Source organism: Botryllus schlosseri, chromosome 14, assembly GCF_051294905.1.
Source record: "Botryllus schlosseri isolate E-star chromosome 14, Bs_hap1, whole genome shotgun sequence".
Taxonomy (NCBI): Eukaryota; Metazoa; Chordata; class Ascidiacea; order Stolidobranchia; family Styelidae; genus Botryllus; species Botryllus schlosseri.
The window spans coordinates 16,469,483-16,489,024 of NC_137249.1; the positions used below are offsets into that span (position 1 = coordinate 16,469,483).

Consider the following 19,542-nt stretch of genomic DNA (forward strand, 5'->3'; position numbering starts at 1 on the left):
CACGGCTCACAATGACAATACGATACTCGCCCTAATACAACCATAACCAAATACACAATCATGGCATTATTATACAATTGCAATTTGTTTAATGCACTGTTTAAAACATTTGCGAAGTGATTTAAAACACCTTATATGTTTTAAAGGCAAACCTAATTATAACGGTGAATGAATAAACGTGAACTTGAACGGTACTTGCCTGCGGGCTTGAGACGTTGTACTGCAGCTCTGATACCTCTGAATTGACTGTTGAGACGTACCATACCTAGCCATACTACTCATAAAACCTCCAAATATCCTGGCCAGTGGTGAGACTCTTGTTAGTACACCGTAGTCGAATCTTGTAAAATAAAAGGCTTTGCCACATAAAGTTCCAAAGTTAATTTAACATAATATTTACTAACATTCCACCATGTTTGATTTATACTTCGCTTCGGATGGCATTACATTTATGTTGTTTATATTATTCAAGTTATCAATTTATTTTCATTTCGTTACAAACTGGCTCACCTATTTCTACAATGCCAGCTCAAATAGTGGTTCTCAACCAGTTTACCTAGAGTGCCATTTACGTATCGCAAGAGTGCTGCGAGAGATTTCTTCGAAATTTTGAAATTGTGCGCAAAATAATTCTAGTCTATAGCAAACGATCAAAACCGCACTCGATGTGAAGTTTGTAAATGTGTGACACATGAAAATTGTTGGCAATCAATATCCCCCTCGAATTTGCTTCACACGACACATCGCGTGCCTTGAAGGCTGAATTCAGTTTTGCATAATACGTTGATTGATCGCCGAAAAGAGCAGACATGGCAGCGCCCGTGTGACTATTTAGTTTTCAGATCCTCATTATCTTTCTAATCACCAGCGAGAAATGAGCTCGTTCGGAAGTTATGTTCACGTCAACAAATTCTAACTACAAACATAGCTCTTCACTAGGGGTGTTCAAAAATGACTTTTTTCCTCAAAATCTACTGGCTACTTGATAAATTGTTATAGGTTACCTAATTTAAGCCAACACACCTAGTTTGCTTCAGTTCCAACCAGTAACGGCATTGCTACAGGAGAACAAAGTTTCTATTTATTATGTAAAAATTAATATAAAAAAATTCACAATATTCTGTTCGCCCCATAAAATTGTTAGGTTGTGTATAGAAACGATGTTCGCCAAATTTGACTCAATTCCATCCACTGGAAGTGGAGTTATTGCCGTCGAAAAATTTGGATTTGAATAAAATAGTATTTACGGTGGCCAATTCTTTAATTATTTATTATAGTTGTGCCGACAGTAAATACTATTTTATTCAAATCTTAATTCTTCGACGGCAATAACTAATTTGAGGAATACAACTAATTTGAATAGTGAAATATTTCATTTCATTCTACTGATGTATGAGACATAAAGTTTTAACAGCTATGAAACAAAACTTCTTCGAATGAACTACCAAAGCCTAGCAAATCAAAAATGTTATAAATGGTGTCGCAACTTCAGCGGTTTCGTGGACCCACTGAAAAGGCCTCGCGTACTCCAGGATGATGAACCACTGTCGTGCTGCATGTCGTTCGCCATACGAAGTAGGCACAGGGGTGGATAAATTGCTACTGGACCGCGGCGTTTTTGATATATATTTGGATTGTAACAGATCCTACATTAGCGAGAATTATATGCCACTTAAACGGCGTGAACGGAGGATTGTTCAAAATACAGCATGACAAAGCAGGCCGTGAAAGTTTTGGTTTTTAGTGGGAGAACGAACCAATACAGAGGAGAAACAAAAGTTAAAAACACTAATAACAACCACAAATAACATAATTGACCCAAAATACTGACAGCAATTCGACTACACCAAGAAGGCGGCGCCCATTTTATAGATTTTATAAACGGAAACTCTTATACTGATATGTGAATGTGTGTTTTACGTACCTTGTAAATGTGTTTCTCCCGCCTTTGATCAAGGCCAAATTCAAATTTTGAAATCCTCCAACTACCATCATACCTTTAATGAATATCGCTAGAAGTCCAGCGATCATGATCAAGAACTGCGCAGCATCAGTCCATATCACTGCTTTCACTCCGCCCTTTGAATGCATGGAACTGTTATCAACCACTGTGCGCTGTGCAGCGGCGTGATGTCATAACGTTGATTATTCACCAGAGTTGTGTAAAATATGCAAAATCCGGCTGTGATAATGATACACCATGTGATAGAGATGTCAACCACGGTGCGTAAAGTTGTTGCTGTCGCGAAAATAACAAGGCCGGCATAAAATAACTGAAAGAAAAACGATCGATAAAATAGGTAAGTATGAGCACTTTACACTATTCTTTTGTAGTTAATATTATATTCTTTATTCACAGTAAAACTGGTAAATACACACAAAATCCGGGGAGCAACCTGCCCCCAAATGAAAATGGCGAGATTGGAGTAAATTATTAAAATTTCAGTAATCATCATTGCGATACAATGAAAAGATAGAAAGGTGTCGAAGCGACTTGGAGCCGTCTATGGAATCAGACACCCACCTAGACCTAGGCGATATAAAGAGGGGGCATGCACACTGAATGATAAGTAAAAGAAGATAGTATAGAAAAAGCAAGCGACAAAAATGGGCGGCATGTCATGGAAGGCGAGATCGATAGGTCAGTCGTGGTCCGGTAATCTTGAGGATGGACTAGTATTCACTTAGTAGTAATTGCTTGTATTTCGACTTGAAGGTGGACATGCTCGTCGACTGTCAGATATCCATCGAGATACTGTTCCACACATCAGGTCCGGCATATTTGATGGAACGATGATCTTTTGGGTCGATCATATGATATTTGGACGACGTGAACGCGCGTGTGTTGTAGCCTACTTGTGCGCTTTGGATTCCGAGGTAAAAAGTCATTGAAATATTCGGGGCAACGACCGCAGCGGAACTGATACATAAACTTGGCGATTTCTAGTTTCAGCATATCTTCTATGTTTAGGACACCGAGTCTCTTCAGCGGCGACTTGCGGGATGGACAACTAGGCCCCTGTGGGGCTCTTAGCTATGATATGGAGTACCTTATGTTGTAGTTTTTCAGTAACTCGAGTGCAGTTTTACAGTCAAGATGTTATACCTATGCAATACATGAAGAGGTCAGATTACAGAATTGCAGTAGATGAAGAATTGGCAAGGGTTACAGACTAGAGGCAGAGATGATTGAAAATAAAGAATCGAAATTATAGAAAGTATGCTGTTGTGATTCACAAGTGTAATTTTAGTCCAGTGGTGCATTCAAGGCCTTCCGAAGAATATGCAGAGTTCCCAATAGCGTGATCTTTTGGATCATGTCGAACCGAACGTTAGCCGGAATCTGTTGGATATGTATCACGAGTTTTTTTTACTTACGACTCCTGTAGTGCCATTGACTATCGGTACAATGTTTATTTTGCATCGATACATTTTCTCACATTCCATTTTGCTGTCTTCGTATTTCGATTGTTTTTCTGATTCTTTTTGTAGTATATTTTGATCAGCTGGGACAGCCAGTTCAATGAATAAGCATTTTCTTTTCTTTTTTAGTTTGATGATCATATCCGGGCGGTTGCTCCTAATTTCGCGGTCAGTTATAACTGGTACATCCCACAAAATTATTACTTGGTCGTTTTCTGTCACTGGTGCTGGGCTGTAATCATACTAATTTTTTGTCGAAGTGGTGATGTTAAAATGTTTGCATAATTCAAGATGAATGTAGTGACCAATCCTATTGTGTTTATTATTGTATTCCTTATTCACACATAATCCTGGGAGCAACCTGCCCCCAAAGGAAAATGGCGAGATTGGAGTATTATTATTATGGAAAAAGTGGCGCTTACAACCGATGATGATTATTTGCGGCACGTTCTGTATATATTCAATGAAACTACCGGAAAACGCAATAGATATATCTAGATAAAGAATTCGCAGGAGAGACTAAATTATATAACTGGTATAGTTAGGCAATGGAGGGTCAATAGATTTTGTGAAGAAAAAGCTACGTTTTCATTGGCCCAATGATTAATCAAGAAGCGGTGATGAAATTAGATTTACGACATCTCATTAGTAAATGCGAAGCAGTGTCCGGGTTACGAATTCTACTGACGTCACAACCCCAATAGACGGGGTTATCATTGTTATTAATGAAAAAGAGAGTGGCGATTCTCGCATGTAAGGCCAGGCGCGTCACGGACTAGAACAGTGGTTCTCAAACATTCTAAAAAATTCACGAAACGGTTCATTACCACCATTTTCAATTACTCGCGGTCCCTTACAAAATCGTCAGAAAACAGCAGGTTCGACTTTATAGCGTCAACGTACATCTGATTTTAGCGACCAGTTTGACTATGTTTGGTTGCGTTTTTGACAGCATAAACTTTTTTATTCCAAAAATAGCGGGAGATCGCGTGTCGCTGCGCACTGTCGATTGTTGTAAATTTGCCGAGTTATCAGTGAACTCGGCATAATCAATGTATTAACTATGATCCAACAATGAGCATTTGAGCCTTTGTCAAGGCCACATCAGTAACCCTAAGTAACCTCACTTGTCACGCGAGTAAAGTTCTCATCACGCAGGACACACAAGTGTTTTCTAGTTGTTCGGCAAGTAATATTTTTTTGAAATGCGCAACTAAAACTAGAACTAGAACTACTGAATTTTCAAAATCTGCAGCTACAACTAGAACTAGAACTACGGAATTTTCAAAATCCGCAACTACAACTAGAACTAGAACTACGCAATTTTCAAAATCCGCAACTACAACTAGAACTAGAACTACTCCAAAAACTGTTAGTTAGTTGACCGTCAACTAACTAAATGTTTAGTTTGTACAAGTCTGGGACCAGGTCCTGATTGCGCACTGCACAGTTGCATGACATATTGTGATCAATTTTAAGCCTCAGTCACATTTGCGTAAAATCGTACGCGCGTACGAGTCTCACTCTCTCACTAAATTGGCCAAAACGAGAGATACGTCATCGCTGAACAAAAAGTGAGAATAGATTTTAGCGCTGTTCCGCATGTTGTCGCTCTCGAGGCCAAAGTCACTTTCGCGCGAAAACTAAAGCAATCGATGTCCTCGGGAGTTTGCGATCTGCACTTGACATAGTATTGTGTAGTGTAAAAGCAACATTCGCTGAAAACTATGAGTATTGTTCGAAGGCAGGGTGATTTGGCTGGGGTAAGCAGCCAAATGGACCTGCTGGCTTTGCTTTATTTGGCGTTGAAGAAGGATGAAAGGAGGAAAAAGAAACAGAAGAAAAGACGTGAATGCTGGGTTCACCCCATTCTTCAGAGAAGAGATCAGCTGGGAGAGTATAGGCTTACGCAGGAAATGAGATATGAAAGACCTGCTGACTTCTTTACATATTTTCGCATGACGCCCGAGAAGTTCGACGAGCTGCTGTCAATTGTTGGACCTCTCATTTCGAAGCAGACGACAGCGATGAGGAAACCGATTCCTCCAAATGAACGACTGGCAATCACTCTGAGGTAAATGACACATCCACAGCAACATTATAATATACTTTGTTCAAATCAATTTTCAGTCGTGGTGAACTGGCCCTGTACATAAAATCTGAATCTATTGCATTTTTCACTGTTCTAGGTTCCTGGCTACTGGCGATTCATTCCAAACAATCGCTTTCTCGTATCGCTGCGGCAAGTCAACAGTGGTCAACTTGATCAGGGAGACTTGTGTGGCTATTTGGCAGGCTTTAGCAGCGGAGTACATGCCAGAACCCACACAAGGACAATGGATAGAGAGTGCATCACAATTCAGAGATGAGTGGAACTTTCCTAATTGTATTGGCAGTATTGATGGCAAGCATGTGGTCCTTCAGAAACCTGCAAAGTCTGGGTCATTGTATTTTAATTATAAGAAGACTTTTAGTATAGTTCTGATGGCAGTTGTTGATGCTCAGAGGAGATTTATTGCTGTTGATATAGGTCAATATGGAAGGGTCAACGATAGTAAGTGCTTCAGCAACTCCAATTTCGGAAAACGTTTGTCCTCTGGCCAATTAGATCTGCCATCAGATGCTCCTTTGCCTGGGTGTGTAAGTCCAAGTCCTCATGTTTTTGTCGCAGATGAAGCATTCCCACTGCAGAGTAGGGCTCTTCAAAAATGACTTTTTTTCTCAAATCGTGCTGGCTACTTGATAAAATTGTTAGGTTACCTAATTTAGGCCTACACACAAAATTTGGTTCAATTCCAGTCAGCAACCGCTTTGCTACAGGAGAAGAAAGTTTCTATTTATTATAGAAAAATAAATAATAAAAAATTTGAAAATTTTCTGTTCACCCCATGAAAATGTTAGGCTGTCTATAGAAACGATGCTCACCAAATTTGGTTCAATTCCAACCAGTGGAAGCGGAATTAGTGCCGTCGAAAAATTTGGATTTGAATAAAATAGTATTTACGGTGAGCACAACTATAATAAATAAACAAAGAATCGGTCACCGTAAATACTATTTTATTCAAATCCAAATTTTTCGACGGCAATAACTCCGCTTCCACTGGTTGGAATTGATCCAGATTTGGTGGGCATCGTTTCTATAGACAGCCCAACACTTTCATGGGGTGAACAGAAAATTTTCAAAATTTTTTATTATGTATTTTTATATAATAAATAGAAACTTTCTTCTCCTATAGCAAAGCGGTTACTGGCTGGAATTGTACCAAATTTTGTGTGTAGGCTTAAATTAGGTAACCTAACAATTTTATCAAGTAGCCAGTACGATTTGAAAAAAAAAGTCATTTTTGAAGAGCCCTACTGCAGAGGCATATTATGCGACCTTTTCCAGGTACCTCATTGAATTGCCCAGAGCGGAGACATTTTAATTTCAGACTGTCACGAGCAAGGAATGTTGTGGAAAATGCATTTGGCATTTTGTCCTCCCGGTTTAGAATGTTTCGCAGGCCGTTGGCAATCACTCCTGCAAATACTGACCATGTAGTCAAAGCATGTACTGTCCTGCATAATTATCTTTCAGGTGATCAACATCACCTTGAATTTGCGGCAGATGAAGGCGATGGACCTCCAGAGCAGCCCGGACCGCATTGGCAGTCTCTTACAAGAACGGGAAGACGTTACACGGAGGAGGCTAGGATTATTAGAAATGATTTTGTTGGGTATTTCAATAGCCAACGGGGTGCTTACGTACCCAGGCATTGAGTTCATTGTTCACATTTTAACTATTATTCAGTATTAATTCCGTTTTCTTATATATATATATCCTCTCACATATATTTATATATCCTCTCACATATATTTATATTAGTATAATATATATTTATCATTTATATATATACATGCGATAGTACTGATTGATGTTATTTTACTCTCAAGTTGGACCAGGAATTACGATGGATTGTCTATTCTACATCAAGTCAAAGCGATGAATTGAAAAATAGTGGAGTCTTACTTACTTAGCAATCTTGCCTTAACTGTTCTAGAAGTAGTTATAAACCCATACTACTTGCTTAGGCCGTAGTGCTTCGTTTCAGACCGACATGGTCATGTCTATTGCCATAACCATCTGTGCAGTTCTCTGGTAAATTGCTGATTATATTTGAGTGCTTTGCCCATGATGATGATTGTCAGGAATGCTGAGGCTTAGATCTGGGAGTATCATAGCCAGGGATGCGACTACATATTCTGAGGCAACATTTTATTGTTGAAGTTTCACTACAGTATATCTTAATAAATCATTGAGATGATGGAAATCTTGTCAACTCTCTTTTCATGTGGCTATGACTTGGAATGCTAGAGGAGGTAGAGCAAGACCAAGAACAAGAATTGTTGCCATTCATTTATTATATTAATGCAATTGCCGGATACCCAATATGTGCAAGTGCAAACCGGGGCACAACTGGTTGTAGGAGTTGGTGTTTCTCGAGAGAAACACCGGGGAGACCAAAGTTTAAACCCGGTTAAAATGAAAGATCTCCCAGCCATTATTATGACTATTTCCCAACATCCAGACAATTGCTTCTTGCTGCCGCATCCATTGCTTGTACCTAAAAGATAACATAGTAAAACTCACAATGGCGACAAGAGTATCTACTCGTATCGCTGAATAACTTATGGCCTTTAGTCTCGACTGTTCTAGCCCCTACATCATTTGCTCTCAAACTTTTTTTTAGACATGGCCACCTTCATCATTTAGCGCCCCCTTACTGTGATATCAAAAATATTGAAGAGCAGTTTGAGAAACACTGTATACTACATACCAGAAAATTACCTTCTTGAAATTACATGACCATGATCCGATATACTGACTGGGCTTTCTGACACATACCATCTCATTTTTACCGCTCGTCATTTACTACTTTCATTCTTAATCTTGTGGAATTTATTAACAATATACTTGACTGATTTCCATGAAGAACTATCCTAATCAATACTTACCTGCATACTTACATGTTAGGTTTACTATTGCAACATGAAGCATCTGTACGCTTGGTAGATGTTGGTCAGTAGTAGAAGCTACTCACCGCAAATGCTATAAAATATTTCAAATGACACAAACTACTTGTTTTTCAAAAAGTTACTTTCACATGTGATTACCTGCAGAAACGATGCTAGCCATCAATCAAATATAAGCAGTTTTGACACGTCTTTGAGGACAACTGCCTTAGGATTATTATGGTGAAATTTACTAAGAAAAGTTTAATCAAGTCCTTGCAACAATTCGATTTTTAGTACGCGGGCCGTAGTTTGCCCACCCCTGTGCTACACTGTTTTTTTGTACCACTGAGGGGAACAAATACCAATGGTAGCACTCAATTCAAGGTACAGATACCAATGCTGCAATAGAAAATCATGTGAAAGCATTTGGGTTGATGGTGGGGAAATTCCTCTTCCTTTGGACGGCTTCCGCAGCAGTGTTGATGAGCAGGACCCGGACTTGATTTAGATATTGGTCATCGTCGGTGCCAAGCTTGTCCAGCTCCCTTGCAATCACCACCCCTACCGCATCGTTAGCACTTTGTCCTGCAAATATCGACATGTGGTACATGATGAAATCCTGGCGTGTCTTCAAGATCGGTAGGTTACACACGTTGGTGACCCTCCTTAATAACTTTGAGAACTGCCTGAATGTCACTGTCCGCCTCTTCCTCCTCCTCCTCCTCTGCCACAGCTCTCCTTTTCCGCTTCGGTCTTCTTGCTGGAGTTGCTACAAGACAATACAATACATAAATTTTCAGATCCGCAAACTACCTGTACTGTGTAATAACAATAATAATTATAAACCGATATTGTACAGTTTAGAAGTCTACGTATGTGTGAGCAATACAATGCCTGTTAGCCAGTATATTTATGAGTATATATATATATATATAATTGAGTGACTGACTCGACTCAAGTCACGTTCGAAAATCGATCGACTTGATTCGATCCAAAATGTGCAATGACTCGAGGTGACTTGTGGCTCGAAGGCAGTGACTTGATCCCAACACTGCTGTTTACTATTATAAGTATACTTACATGTTGATGGTTCGTCGGGCGCTACGGAAGTCGATGGACCCTCTGTGACGGATGCTTCCAAAGAACAGTCCGCCATGTTGCTGGATGTACTGTAAATACAGTTTAATAATAAATACATTTATCATTGCAAAAGAATACCAGAAATGGTGACTTATAAAAATTCCCACCATAAAGACCACAAACTCTCTGAATAAACTACAAATATAGATCAACTTCATCTGCTAATCCTCCGTAAATCTCGACTAATCAAATCTCTATTTTAAAGTCTCATATCATTACAGACCTGCGAATTTCAAGGTGTGGATCCAAAAAAGTCATGAGCAAACCGAAGGCCCACTTTTTTTGTAAAGCATCTGCCCCTGCTCCCGATGGAATATTTTTCTTCGTCCTGACCTAACGGTCACGAAGCGTCTTCCACCTTGTTTTCGCCACCAACTCTGCAATCCGGGCGTCCACGTTACAAGCAATATATCTAGCTATGCACAACACTATAAACACTCATCTCATACCTGATACATCTAACAAAGCCGCTATCTCCCTCCACGCCGTACCCGATTTGGTCCTGAGGTGATGATCATTGAGTGAGACAGTATACAGCAATGGTCTCAGTCTCACCTCCTCAACGAGCCTCTCATTCAAATCAAAACTATCCATATTACTCGTCTGCATAAATAGGATACTTTGACAGTATAACCACAGATTGGTTAGTTATCTATAATACAACGATACATGGCTTCTCAACTCATAAACGTAAACAGCTGAAACAAGACAATACCGGTATTCCTAAAACAGACCTGCCAGGCGCAGATGATCCCTTGCGAATCTGATTCAACACAAATGAACTCGGTGATAGCAGTTCATTAGTTATTTTCCCGCGTAGCAACAGTATTAAATACTATAAAATCTGCGACCCCTTGCGAGTATGAATCTCGTAAATGAGCTGAACGTCAAGCTTGTGATCGACCCCTTGCGAGTGTGAATTCTCACAAATGAACTCGTCAAGTCAACAGTACGCGCGTACGAATCGCTCTCTTCGCGTAAGGTCCGCGTAATGTCCGCGTAAGAAAACGAGAGAAAAGAGGCTCTTTACGCGCCGAGCAAACGAGAGAAGAGCAGAGAAAGGAAAGAAACTAAAGAAATGCTTTACGCGCCCTATACGCCGTACGATTTTACGCAAATGTGACCGATGCTTAGAGCGTATTGATATAAGTCTTGTTTGCAATGTTACCTAATTCGGTTCACTCCTATCGGACAACTAAAAAGATGTCCGCGCAATGGTTCGTAAATCTCATGTGTCCCTTTGGCCAAAATAGTTGCCCACCCCTGATAAAGATAAAATTAGACATTACTTGCAAATTAAAACTCAGTTGCACAGGGGAAGAAAATCGCAATATGCGTTTTCGCGATGCAGTCAAAATTGATGCAATTTTTGGAATTATACCATGATACTGTGACAGAGCATAAATGCATAGGCTGGTTTTGTAAAATTGTAAAAATGATGTAAATATGACCAGACGATGCTTCCCACTTGACAAAATTAAAAATATTTGTATTGTAGCTTAGCTGTTTGGGTCGAACAAATGATTAAGAAAGACTGCAAGTCCCAATCCTTGAATATTTGATTAAGTAGGCTACATGTAGACTAGACATAAGACTACTTAGACTACTTAACTAAATTCCATTCGTGACCAATGTCTATAACTAGTAAGAGTGTGTGTGCTTGTAATCAGGATAGTGTGCAATGACAAAATTATTAAGTTCAATATCTTTTATTTGTTGCTGACTCATACACAAGAGCTACACTTGGGATTTTTTATCTACAATTTTATTATACAGGATTGGATATCTTCCATATTTGAATGATTCATATATTCCAGGATATTAAAGAGTCCATGTTATAAAAAATTGAAAAAGAAAGGATATTTAGCAAATCTTTCTTTCAGGTTAATTGCATAGTGGATAATTCGAGCTGTGCCACAATGAAACAATTTAGCATGTCACCGCTAATCATATGTTTGCATATGTTTAATGGTTGTATGACAATGTGGCATATAATTTTCGAAGTAAATTGGTAATAATGCTGGAGTCGGAGTCGGGAGTCGGAGTCGGTACGTTTAAAGACCCATGAGTCGAAGTCGGAGTCGGTAGCCTACGTTTAAAGACTCAGGAGTCGGAGTTGGAGTCGGTATATTGAAAATGTGTGGAGTCGGAGTCGGAGCTGGAGTCGGTGGTAAAATTTACCGACTCCACAGCCCTGCTGGGTACAGTACTAAATTCAATGTGAGCAGATATATGCATCCAATTCTCCGTTGACTTACTTATAGTTACACAAAGCACTAAGACAAAATCCAATACCATTAATTTCCCCGTATTGCCAATCGCCGATGTGAATTCGGGAGGGTTCGAACCACATGGTATGAGACTGCGCCCGATTGTTGATATAACAACCTCGATTTGATCCTGAATATGCCACACACAAATATTATATTGTTTATTGTAGTCGAATGGTGCTCGAGCGCGATTGAAGCGCGAAATATTTCCAATACCAAAGTCCCAGAAAGGCCGACTGAACTCTGACCTCATACCAAGACCGAAACTGCTGCAACTCAAACCCCCAATCGGTTAGCTCGAAGTGTGCTCTAAATTATTTTGGTGAATGAACATAAATTGAAAATCATGTTTTTACGAATCCCCCACGGAAGAATACGCATAATTAGAGAAAATATAAATAAACATTTCGGCTTCGACCATGACCACGCCACGATGCACAAAGGCATATGAAGTTCCGGTGAATATGAGACTCCGAGAAGTGTGTCAAAAGATCATCAGCGAGAAAACCTTAGCTGAAGAGGATTGCTCTTATGTTGAGCGTATTTATATATATATTGAGATGTATATAAGTCTAATTGTCCATAGGTGCTCAAATCGCTCGTGCCGAATTATCATGTCGTCGCAAACTGCTCCCCACAGGACAAATAACATCCATCAGAGAAAATTATTTGCCAGTGACGAAATACCAATTTTGAATCACGTGCTTACTTCAGTTTAACACGTTTATGCGTTTCAATAACTTTTGATTTAATTGTACCAACGGGCACGCCCAAATATGTTCAATTATTAATTACGTGGCCTTCATTTTCTAATGCAACAGCTCACTCAGTGCTACTGGTAAATCTGATTACGTGGGCTGAGAGAATAAAAAGTTTATAGCGACATATATATGCAATTACAACCTATTTCATTCATACATTATAGAAAATTTTGGCTCCTAAGGCAACCAGACCACATGAACTTTGCTGACCATCGAAATCACGCGACGGGGTTCTTGGTGGCCAAGCCCTCTCATGAGTTTGGTTTATCACGCTATGGGTGCCCAAGACAATCGTGTTTAGGGGGGCTGACGAAGTGCTCCCTGTTATCCATTGTCTTTATTACAGTCCTTACAATATGAGGTGGGGGGCGCTGGAGCACGATAATTTTTGAAAGGGGGCGCTGGAGGAAAAAAGGTTAAGAACCACTGCCGTAGAGCAAAAAGTAGACGTGATAGAAGAAAACCAGTGGCATTTTTGGAATCAGCACCACAAAATTAGCCTAAATCAAGTGCCAAATCAAAGTCAACAAATTTTTCGTTCAAAATTGTTGACCAGTGTTATGAATTGAAAGATGGATCAGTGTGATGTCGCAGTTATTAGGAATTTCAATAAAGGAGCTTGAAAAACCAGGTGCGCGCAGTTTAAGAAGCTTAAAATGACATTTTTAAACGACACTTACGGCAAATAAATGGCAGAAACATGTTTTACTAGGGAATATGTTATAGGAAGTATTAAAAAATCGGCTCAACCAAATTTTTGTTACATGGTGTTATCCGTTCAAGCAGTCCCTTTGCTGTATAGCTTTATATTTCAGTCAAAACAGAAAGGCCGAATTCATCCCTAGCAGATGTAAATGGAATATAGTTTTCTCACCAACCTTGACATAGGATTAGGAAGCAGACAAGAAAACACATCCAATTATTTTGCGGGAACAGCTTAAAAAGTCGTTTCGTAAATCTATAACCTGTTTTTCCTCTTTTGCAAATATGTTTGATTCGTTGCTATCGGTTTCATCGTCAAACACATCTATTCCTCAGCTATTGAAGCAGTTGAAGCGTTTTTCGAAGTCGCAATTGCTAGTAGGGGAGATGTGGTACCGATGGATCAAAAATTGGTAAATGATCGCTGGCCCCGAAATGTTCAGCCGAAAACAGCAGATCTTTTGCTGGCTCGGCACTTTGATACAAGCTCTACCTATCGCGCACATATACATGAATATCCATCTTTTCAAAAAATATTTATAGACGTTCAAAATTTGTTGCTCGAACGTGTCATCGGTCCCCACCCGGTGGGTCCGATGACACACTACCCGGGGGCCTATGACACATACACCCTAAAAAACTCAAAGGTGACTACTTTTCTTGTTCAGTATTATAATCTAAGCTGCAGCGAGCCAAAGAAGAATGTTTGGTCGCAACTGTCAAAAAATAGAATAAATATAAACTCAAATGTTGTCATAAAATCACGTTTCGATTTAGGCTAGAATTTATAAATTTGTGGGTACATACATATTGCCCGAAAATCGACAGTGTGACTTCCAAATACCTCGTTATAGCGATAAAACATCATATGCAATTATTAGATAAAGATTTTCTGTACGTAGGCATGTTTCATTTGTTTCATGATTAGTATGCTTGATTATTTTGCTTGATTTGGCTATTGTATCATCGGTTCCCACCCTACGAATTTTATACATGAATCGAAATAAAGTCCACTCAAGGAAAGTACTGAAAAAAATAATAGGTGCCATTATATAGCCTGATACAAGCCCTACACTTCACAATAAAAATGATTGCTGGTTTGTACGTGTTGAAGGTTACAAAGAAAAATGTTTATGTCGATCTAAATTTAGTTTATACCCCCAAAAACAAAAATCATCTGTGAGAGACCCCATAGCTCGCGCACGTCGATTTTTTTTGTATGTGAGGAAAGATTTTGCCAGCATGCAATTGTAGACAAGTTCACGGAGTGTAATCGTATAGTTATCATAGAGAATTTTCAAAGTATTTTCGGTCCCAGTGATCCATCGGTACCACATCTCCCCTATGCCCTTTTTAAATATTTATACAGCTCTTTTCCGAAATTTCAAATAGATTCGCGTCAGACCTGAGAATTTGTTGGGGGCAGAGTAATAGCCGCGGCACACGCTCTGAAAATCACTTTATGTGGCTAATCATCGTTGTCTTATAAATGCCTACTCCAGTAATGCATCACGAATTACGATTACGTACACCACAACGTGTCCGTGTGAGAGCTTATCCGAGCGGGTAGGCAAATGTATAGCTCTTAACGCACTTACCGCAGTCACAACGCCCAAAAATGCAGTGATGTTCCGCAAGTCTTTATTGAAACGTAGTTCCAGGTACTGCATGAAAAAAAATCTGTTAGCCCTACATTTCGTAACCAACTCGCTCATACAAATACCTCATATCTTGATACCGCATTGACTCGACGGAAAGCCGGGACGAAATACACAGTTATTGGGATGAATGCAAGAAACCCAGAAATCGCTCTCCAGATGTATTCGGTGCCAACAATATACACCTCCGCCGGCTCTGATATGAAGCTTGACGCCGAAGAGTAGGACACCATCAATGATATCCCAATCACAATCTAGAGAACAAACAACAGGCTTGGGATACTGACATAATAAAGTATATCAAGTTCAAATTTTGTAGCACTGATATTATCTAGGGGTGCATTTAAAACCAATCGTTCTTAAAATGTAGCCATTTCGAACATGTTTAAAACAAATGCATCTAAAAAAGATTTCACGAATAATTAAAAATTGTCTGAGTATTTTCGAAAGATCATGTAGCGCGGTGGTTCCCAACTTTTTGTTGCCACGGACCCCTTTAGACAAATTATGAATAAATGTAGTTATCCGGACCCCTGCCTAAATTTCGACTGTAACTCAATTAACAGACCGTTCTGCAGACTTCTGCAACAATTATGTTGCTCAACTACTGTGCTGTGTCAAATTGTTGTTGTCAAGGAAAGAAAGCACGACCGAATGCACCATTGGCATGCATCAATTGAATAAACATTTGGCATAATACTAAAATGAAGAAACTAGAAAAAAAGTTTGGAAATATGAACTTAAAGACAATATATAGGCTGAGGACCTTCCCTCAACATCTGCACCGCAGGAGAATACGGCCTGGGGTTTTAGCGGAAGATGCGCCCCGTACTGCAGGACTTATTCGCCCTTCGACAAGCGGGATCAGAGATCTGAATGTAAAAATAAAGTGACCCAAAGTGCCATGCCGAAACTTTTTCAACGTTAGCAAATTCAAACAAAGCGATGTTGTTGGCTTTGCCAACTAAACTGAATGCTTTCTATTATGTAATAGACGAGGCAATCCTGATTTGACTAAAGTCGATATGCGTTGTGGTATTGTAGTGTAATGTCAATGTGCAGTGTACAGTGTACTGTACACACTGCAGGCAGCAGCATCCATTTATCTTAATTCCGATACAGTTTATTCTCGCGTACTTGAGCTTTGCACATGTGCATTTAAAGTGAGAAATGAAAGTAAAAAGATCGTCTCTCGTTTATTTTGCGGGGAATTCATCATGGTAATCACGGACCCCAAATGCATCCTCGCGGACGCCAAGGGGTCCGTGGACCCCATGTTGAGAATTACTGATGTAGCATGCGCGTGAGGTCGACTTGAACTAAAATAGATGACGTAGGCCTATCCGACCTGGAACGGGGGAACATCTTACTTGTCTGTCGGCAGTTTGATCACATTGGTTGTATATTTTATCTAGTCGGGTAGAGTCCAGTGAACAAAAATATTGCAATTGTGGATGACATTTGCATCTGCCAGTACGCATTGCCACAAATATTTTAAAAAATAACAACAAAATGCATGTTTCAAACCAGTAAATACTAGATGAAACAGTAATGCGAAACGGTGTTAATAAGAAGACTACAGAGAGAAAAAACGTCATAAAGGTTTTCTAACCGTTCCAAAGCCCAGCCTAATCAGGAATTGGTAACGGTGACGGGTAGACTTATCCATAAATTTGGTATCGGACTGAACATAACAATCCCGAACACCTAAAGGGAGATAAACGAAACAACATATCAGGTTATGAGATAGTGATTGTTAAAATATATAACTGCACAGTCGAGATAATCATACTTTATTGACTTCCGTAGGGCCACAAATGAGCCTAGATCGCACCAAATTTGGAACATCATTCCAACGTAATACTATACAAGCTGCACAAATTTCACCCGTTAGTTTAATTTAATTAAACACCAATGTTTTCAAGTCCTTTTCAATTTAACACAACCCTTATCTAAACGTAATCGCACTAAATGTCAGGCATGAACTTTACATGGCTAGTTAAATCGAGAGGAGGTCTGCAACAAATCTTAAACAGCATAAGATCAGGGCTACTACATTGTCATCTTACTGAATTCATTGACCGCCCGCCAAGAAAATAGCTATCCATCGTGGAACTCCTTCTATCCTTATAAGCGTAATAAACCCCGATGAAAGCAGAGATGCTCAGGATAACTGAAATACATTCGTTTTTTATCACATCCATGAATATTTTCATGTGCATAGCATAATGTAGGTAATTGATAGCAACCTGTGAATACTGCGATGTCAACGGGTCCCATCGCCATGCAATGTTGCTGCAATTAGGATCAGAATCGCTAAATCCTGCATAAACTAGATGAAAATGAAACCTGCTGAGAAAAAATATTGTGACATATAAGGATGTTGACAAATGCGCGAAAACGAAATATTTTCGCCGATATTGAAGGTTTTGGCCAACCAGTGCCGATCTTTCTGGAACCACACTTTGCCCAACCGTATGTTGGCCAACTTTTCATGTCTTCATGTATCCCGGCGCGGAAGGGGCTGGACTCGAAATGCCTGTGTCTCGTAGTCCGCACCCTCTCTTTTCGCACCCCTACACTGAAGCATCTAACAATTCTTATCAAGATATCAAAGCAATTTGCGTAATACAGCGACATACAACGAAAGATACATTTCACGGTTTTTCCAAGTGTTCCGCTGATATGGCTCTCAACACAGTGACTCGGAAATGTACAAAGTATCAACAGAAAATCGCGCTAGGCGCGAATAACTTTTATTGTAAGAAATCCCACAAATATTACGTACTTCTCAAAAGATCGTTCTTATAGTACCGTAGCGACTCAAAAATATACCCTTCGCGGCCCATGTTTGACTTTAAGAACTCCTGGTCCAGCCTATCGGCACGAAAGATTTCTGCTGGTGAATGCAGATCTTGGAGGAAGGTATTGACGCATATTTCTTTCCCCAAAACATAGCTGCATGAGTATCTGCTGTAGCTTATAGCCTTTTGATATTCATTTAGTCTTTATTCCGGAAATTTCCAACATACCAAAATCCCGCCATATTTCGGAACAATGACTGGGTGCGTTGTGCCACTAAAGTAGAGGCTTTCATATAGCTCATAGATATCACCTGACTCATTGCGTTGTGAGGTATTATTAACCTTCTAATATGTCATATTTGATATTTGCGATGGATTTATATTCACTTCACAATGACCGATGACACATGCAAAGAATAGAATAATGACAGAGAATAGGGAACGTACAGAAGCTTATTTGTTCGTGCCTAACTGCAGAGAAAAGCTAATAGAAATGATTCAAAACGTCGCGATAAGGATATGAATGGGAGCTATGCATAGTAGGCCTTCTCCTATCAATGACCTACAGTACTTCACCCGTGAATATTAGACATCTTCATGTCTCATGGTTAGTATGGCGATGATGAAGTTTTCCCGATTCTGAGCGATTAGCTCCAATCAACATGTATAGTAAACTTGGGTGGCTGGGTAAGTGAGTCAATGACATTTCCAGCGCATATACTCCTAACGAGAAGAATGTGCATTTACACCCTAACGGTGGTATAAAGAAAAACGGACCCTTTCTCGGAATTATACCGCGGTATAAATCAAATACAATTAAATCCAAATAATGCTCGACAAACTACGATAAGTACAAATGGAGTACGAAGGGTCGGAGGCAAGTGGGACTCATCACAATACTTTAAAGTTTAGACCATGAATCAATAACAACCTTCTTTCTTACCCGAAGTAATCAAAACAACTAAACTAGCGGTTGAATATACACAAAAAAGAAGAACGCCGATTGGTAATGAGGATTGGCTCAAACATGCCTTTAAATTTAAACAAACAAATAAATGTTGCCGTTCGGTCGGTAACAAGTGCGGTGAAATATTCGATTGACACACTGAAAAGGGGGTTTTGGAATTCTGAAGTACAGGCTATGTTATCATTAGGGTGGATTCTTTACCAAAACAAACGGAAGATTTTGACCGAAAAATCAAAATCTTGACATTTTTACCTTAGAAAACTTACTTTTGACCAAATGTTGACCTCATGTATGTAGATTAGGTGTTTCCTCACGGTGCCGGTCCGCGATGACATTCCCGCCGGTCCGCCAGACATATTGCAATTTTATACCTTAATTACAAGATGCAATGTTGAAGGCTTGTCCATTGGTAAAATAAATAAAACATCAAATTCCAAACTTATTCAGAACTTCGTGAGGTAAGATTAGGAATAGAAACATGTTCGATTTGACTTGAAGTTCAAGACATGTCTTTTAATGACATGCGAGCGACAAGTACAAAACAGATACGAGCTGACTCGAGCTGGCGATCATTCATTTTGGATTTATTCGTTGTGTGCAGGACCATCCCAAACTGTCCAATTGGAGAGGGCCGAACTTAAAAGGGGCCCCAAATTATTTTGCAAGTGAACATATATCATGGCGTATTTTTTTTTAACTTTTCCCAATATCTTTCAATTTCTTTTCGCACTTTGCGGGATTTAGCGTCACTAAATGTTTTGCCCATTAGGTGACCTTCTTCGTGATTTATAGAAATAGTCATTTCAGATTCAGCCATTACAT

At 39.5% G+C, this 19,542-nt stretch overlaps 2 protein-coding genes across 2 annotated transcripts in view; both read right to left on the reverse strand.

Moving 5' to 3' along the window:
- Window positions 1–17,539, reverse strand: part of LOC145456420 (sodium-coupled monocarboxylate transporter 1-like) — a 33,506-nt gene extending 15,967 nt beyond the window's left edge. Inside the window, exons 1-7 of the mRNA XM_080334537.1 lie at window positions 17,199–17,539; window positions 17,019–17,122; window positions 15,015–15,203; window positions 14,890–14,955; window positions 2,154–2,273; window positions 1,925–2,079; window positions 200–340 (exon numbers count right to left, since the gene is read on the reverse strand). Coding sequence (XP_080190663.1) covers window positions 200–340; window positions 1,925–2,079; window positions 2,154–2,273; window positions 14,890–14,955; window positions 15,015–15,203; window positions 17,019–17,122; window positions 17,199–17,235 — 812 coding nt within the window. The 5' untranslated portion in view covers window positions 17,236–17,539. The remainder of the gene's footprint in view (window positions 1–199; window positions 341–1,924; window positions 2,080–2,153; window positions 2,274–14,889; window positions 14,956–15,014; window positions 15,204–17,018; window positions 17,123–17,198) is intronic.
- On the reverse strand, window positions 7,805–10,001 carry LOC145456443 (uncharacterized). The gene is made up of 4 exons (XM_080334566.1): window positions 9,782–10,001; window positions 9,499–9,587; window positions 9,071–9,187; window positions 7,805–9,003 (listed from the first exon to the last, which is right to left on the reverse strand). Exons 1-4 carry the CDS (start codon window positions 9,814–9,816, stop codon window positions 8,831–8,833), a joined length of 414 nt encoding a protein of 137 aa, XP_080190692.1. The 5' UTR covers window positions 9,817–10,001; the 3' UTR covers window positions 7,805–8,830.
- Window positions 17,540–19,542: the final 2,003 nt, after the last annotated feature.

What these genes read in the sequence shown, in the direction of transcription:
- LOC145456443 (XM_080334566.1), bottom strand. Translation starts at nt 9,816, where the DNA reads ATGACTTTTTTGGATCCACACCTTGAAATTCGCAG. An exon ending in CCACACCTTGAAATTCGCAG is followed by an intron (nt 9,588 to 9,781) that starts GTCTGTAATGAT and finishes CTGTATTTACAG; the next exon opens with TACATCCAGCAACATGGCGG. An exon ending in TATTAAGGAGGGTCACCAAC is followed by an intron (nt 9,004 to 9,070) that starts GTGTGTAACCTA and finishes CGATATTTGCAG; the next exon opens with GACAAAGTGCTAACGATGCG.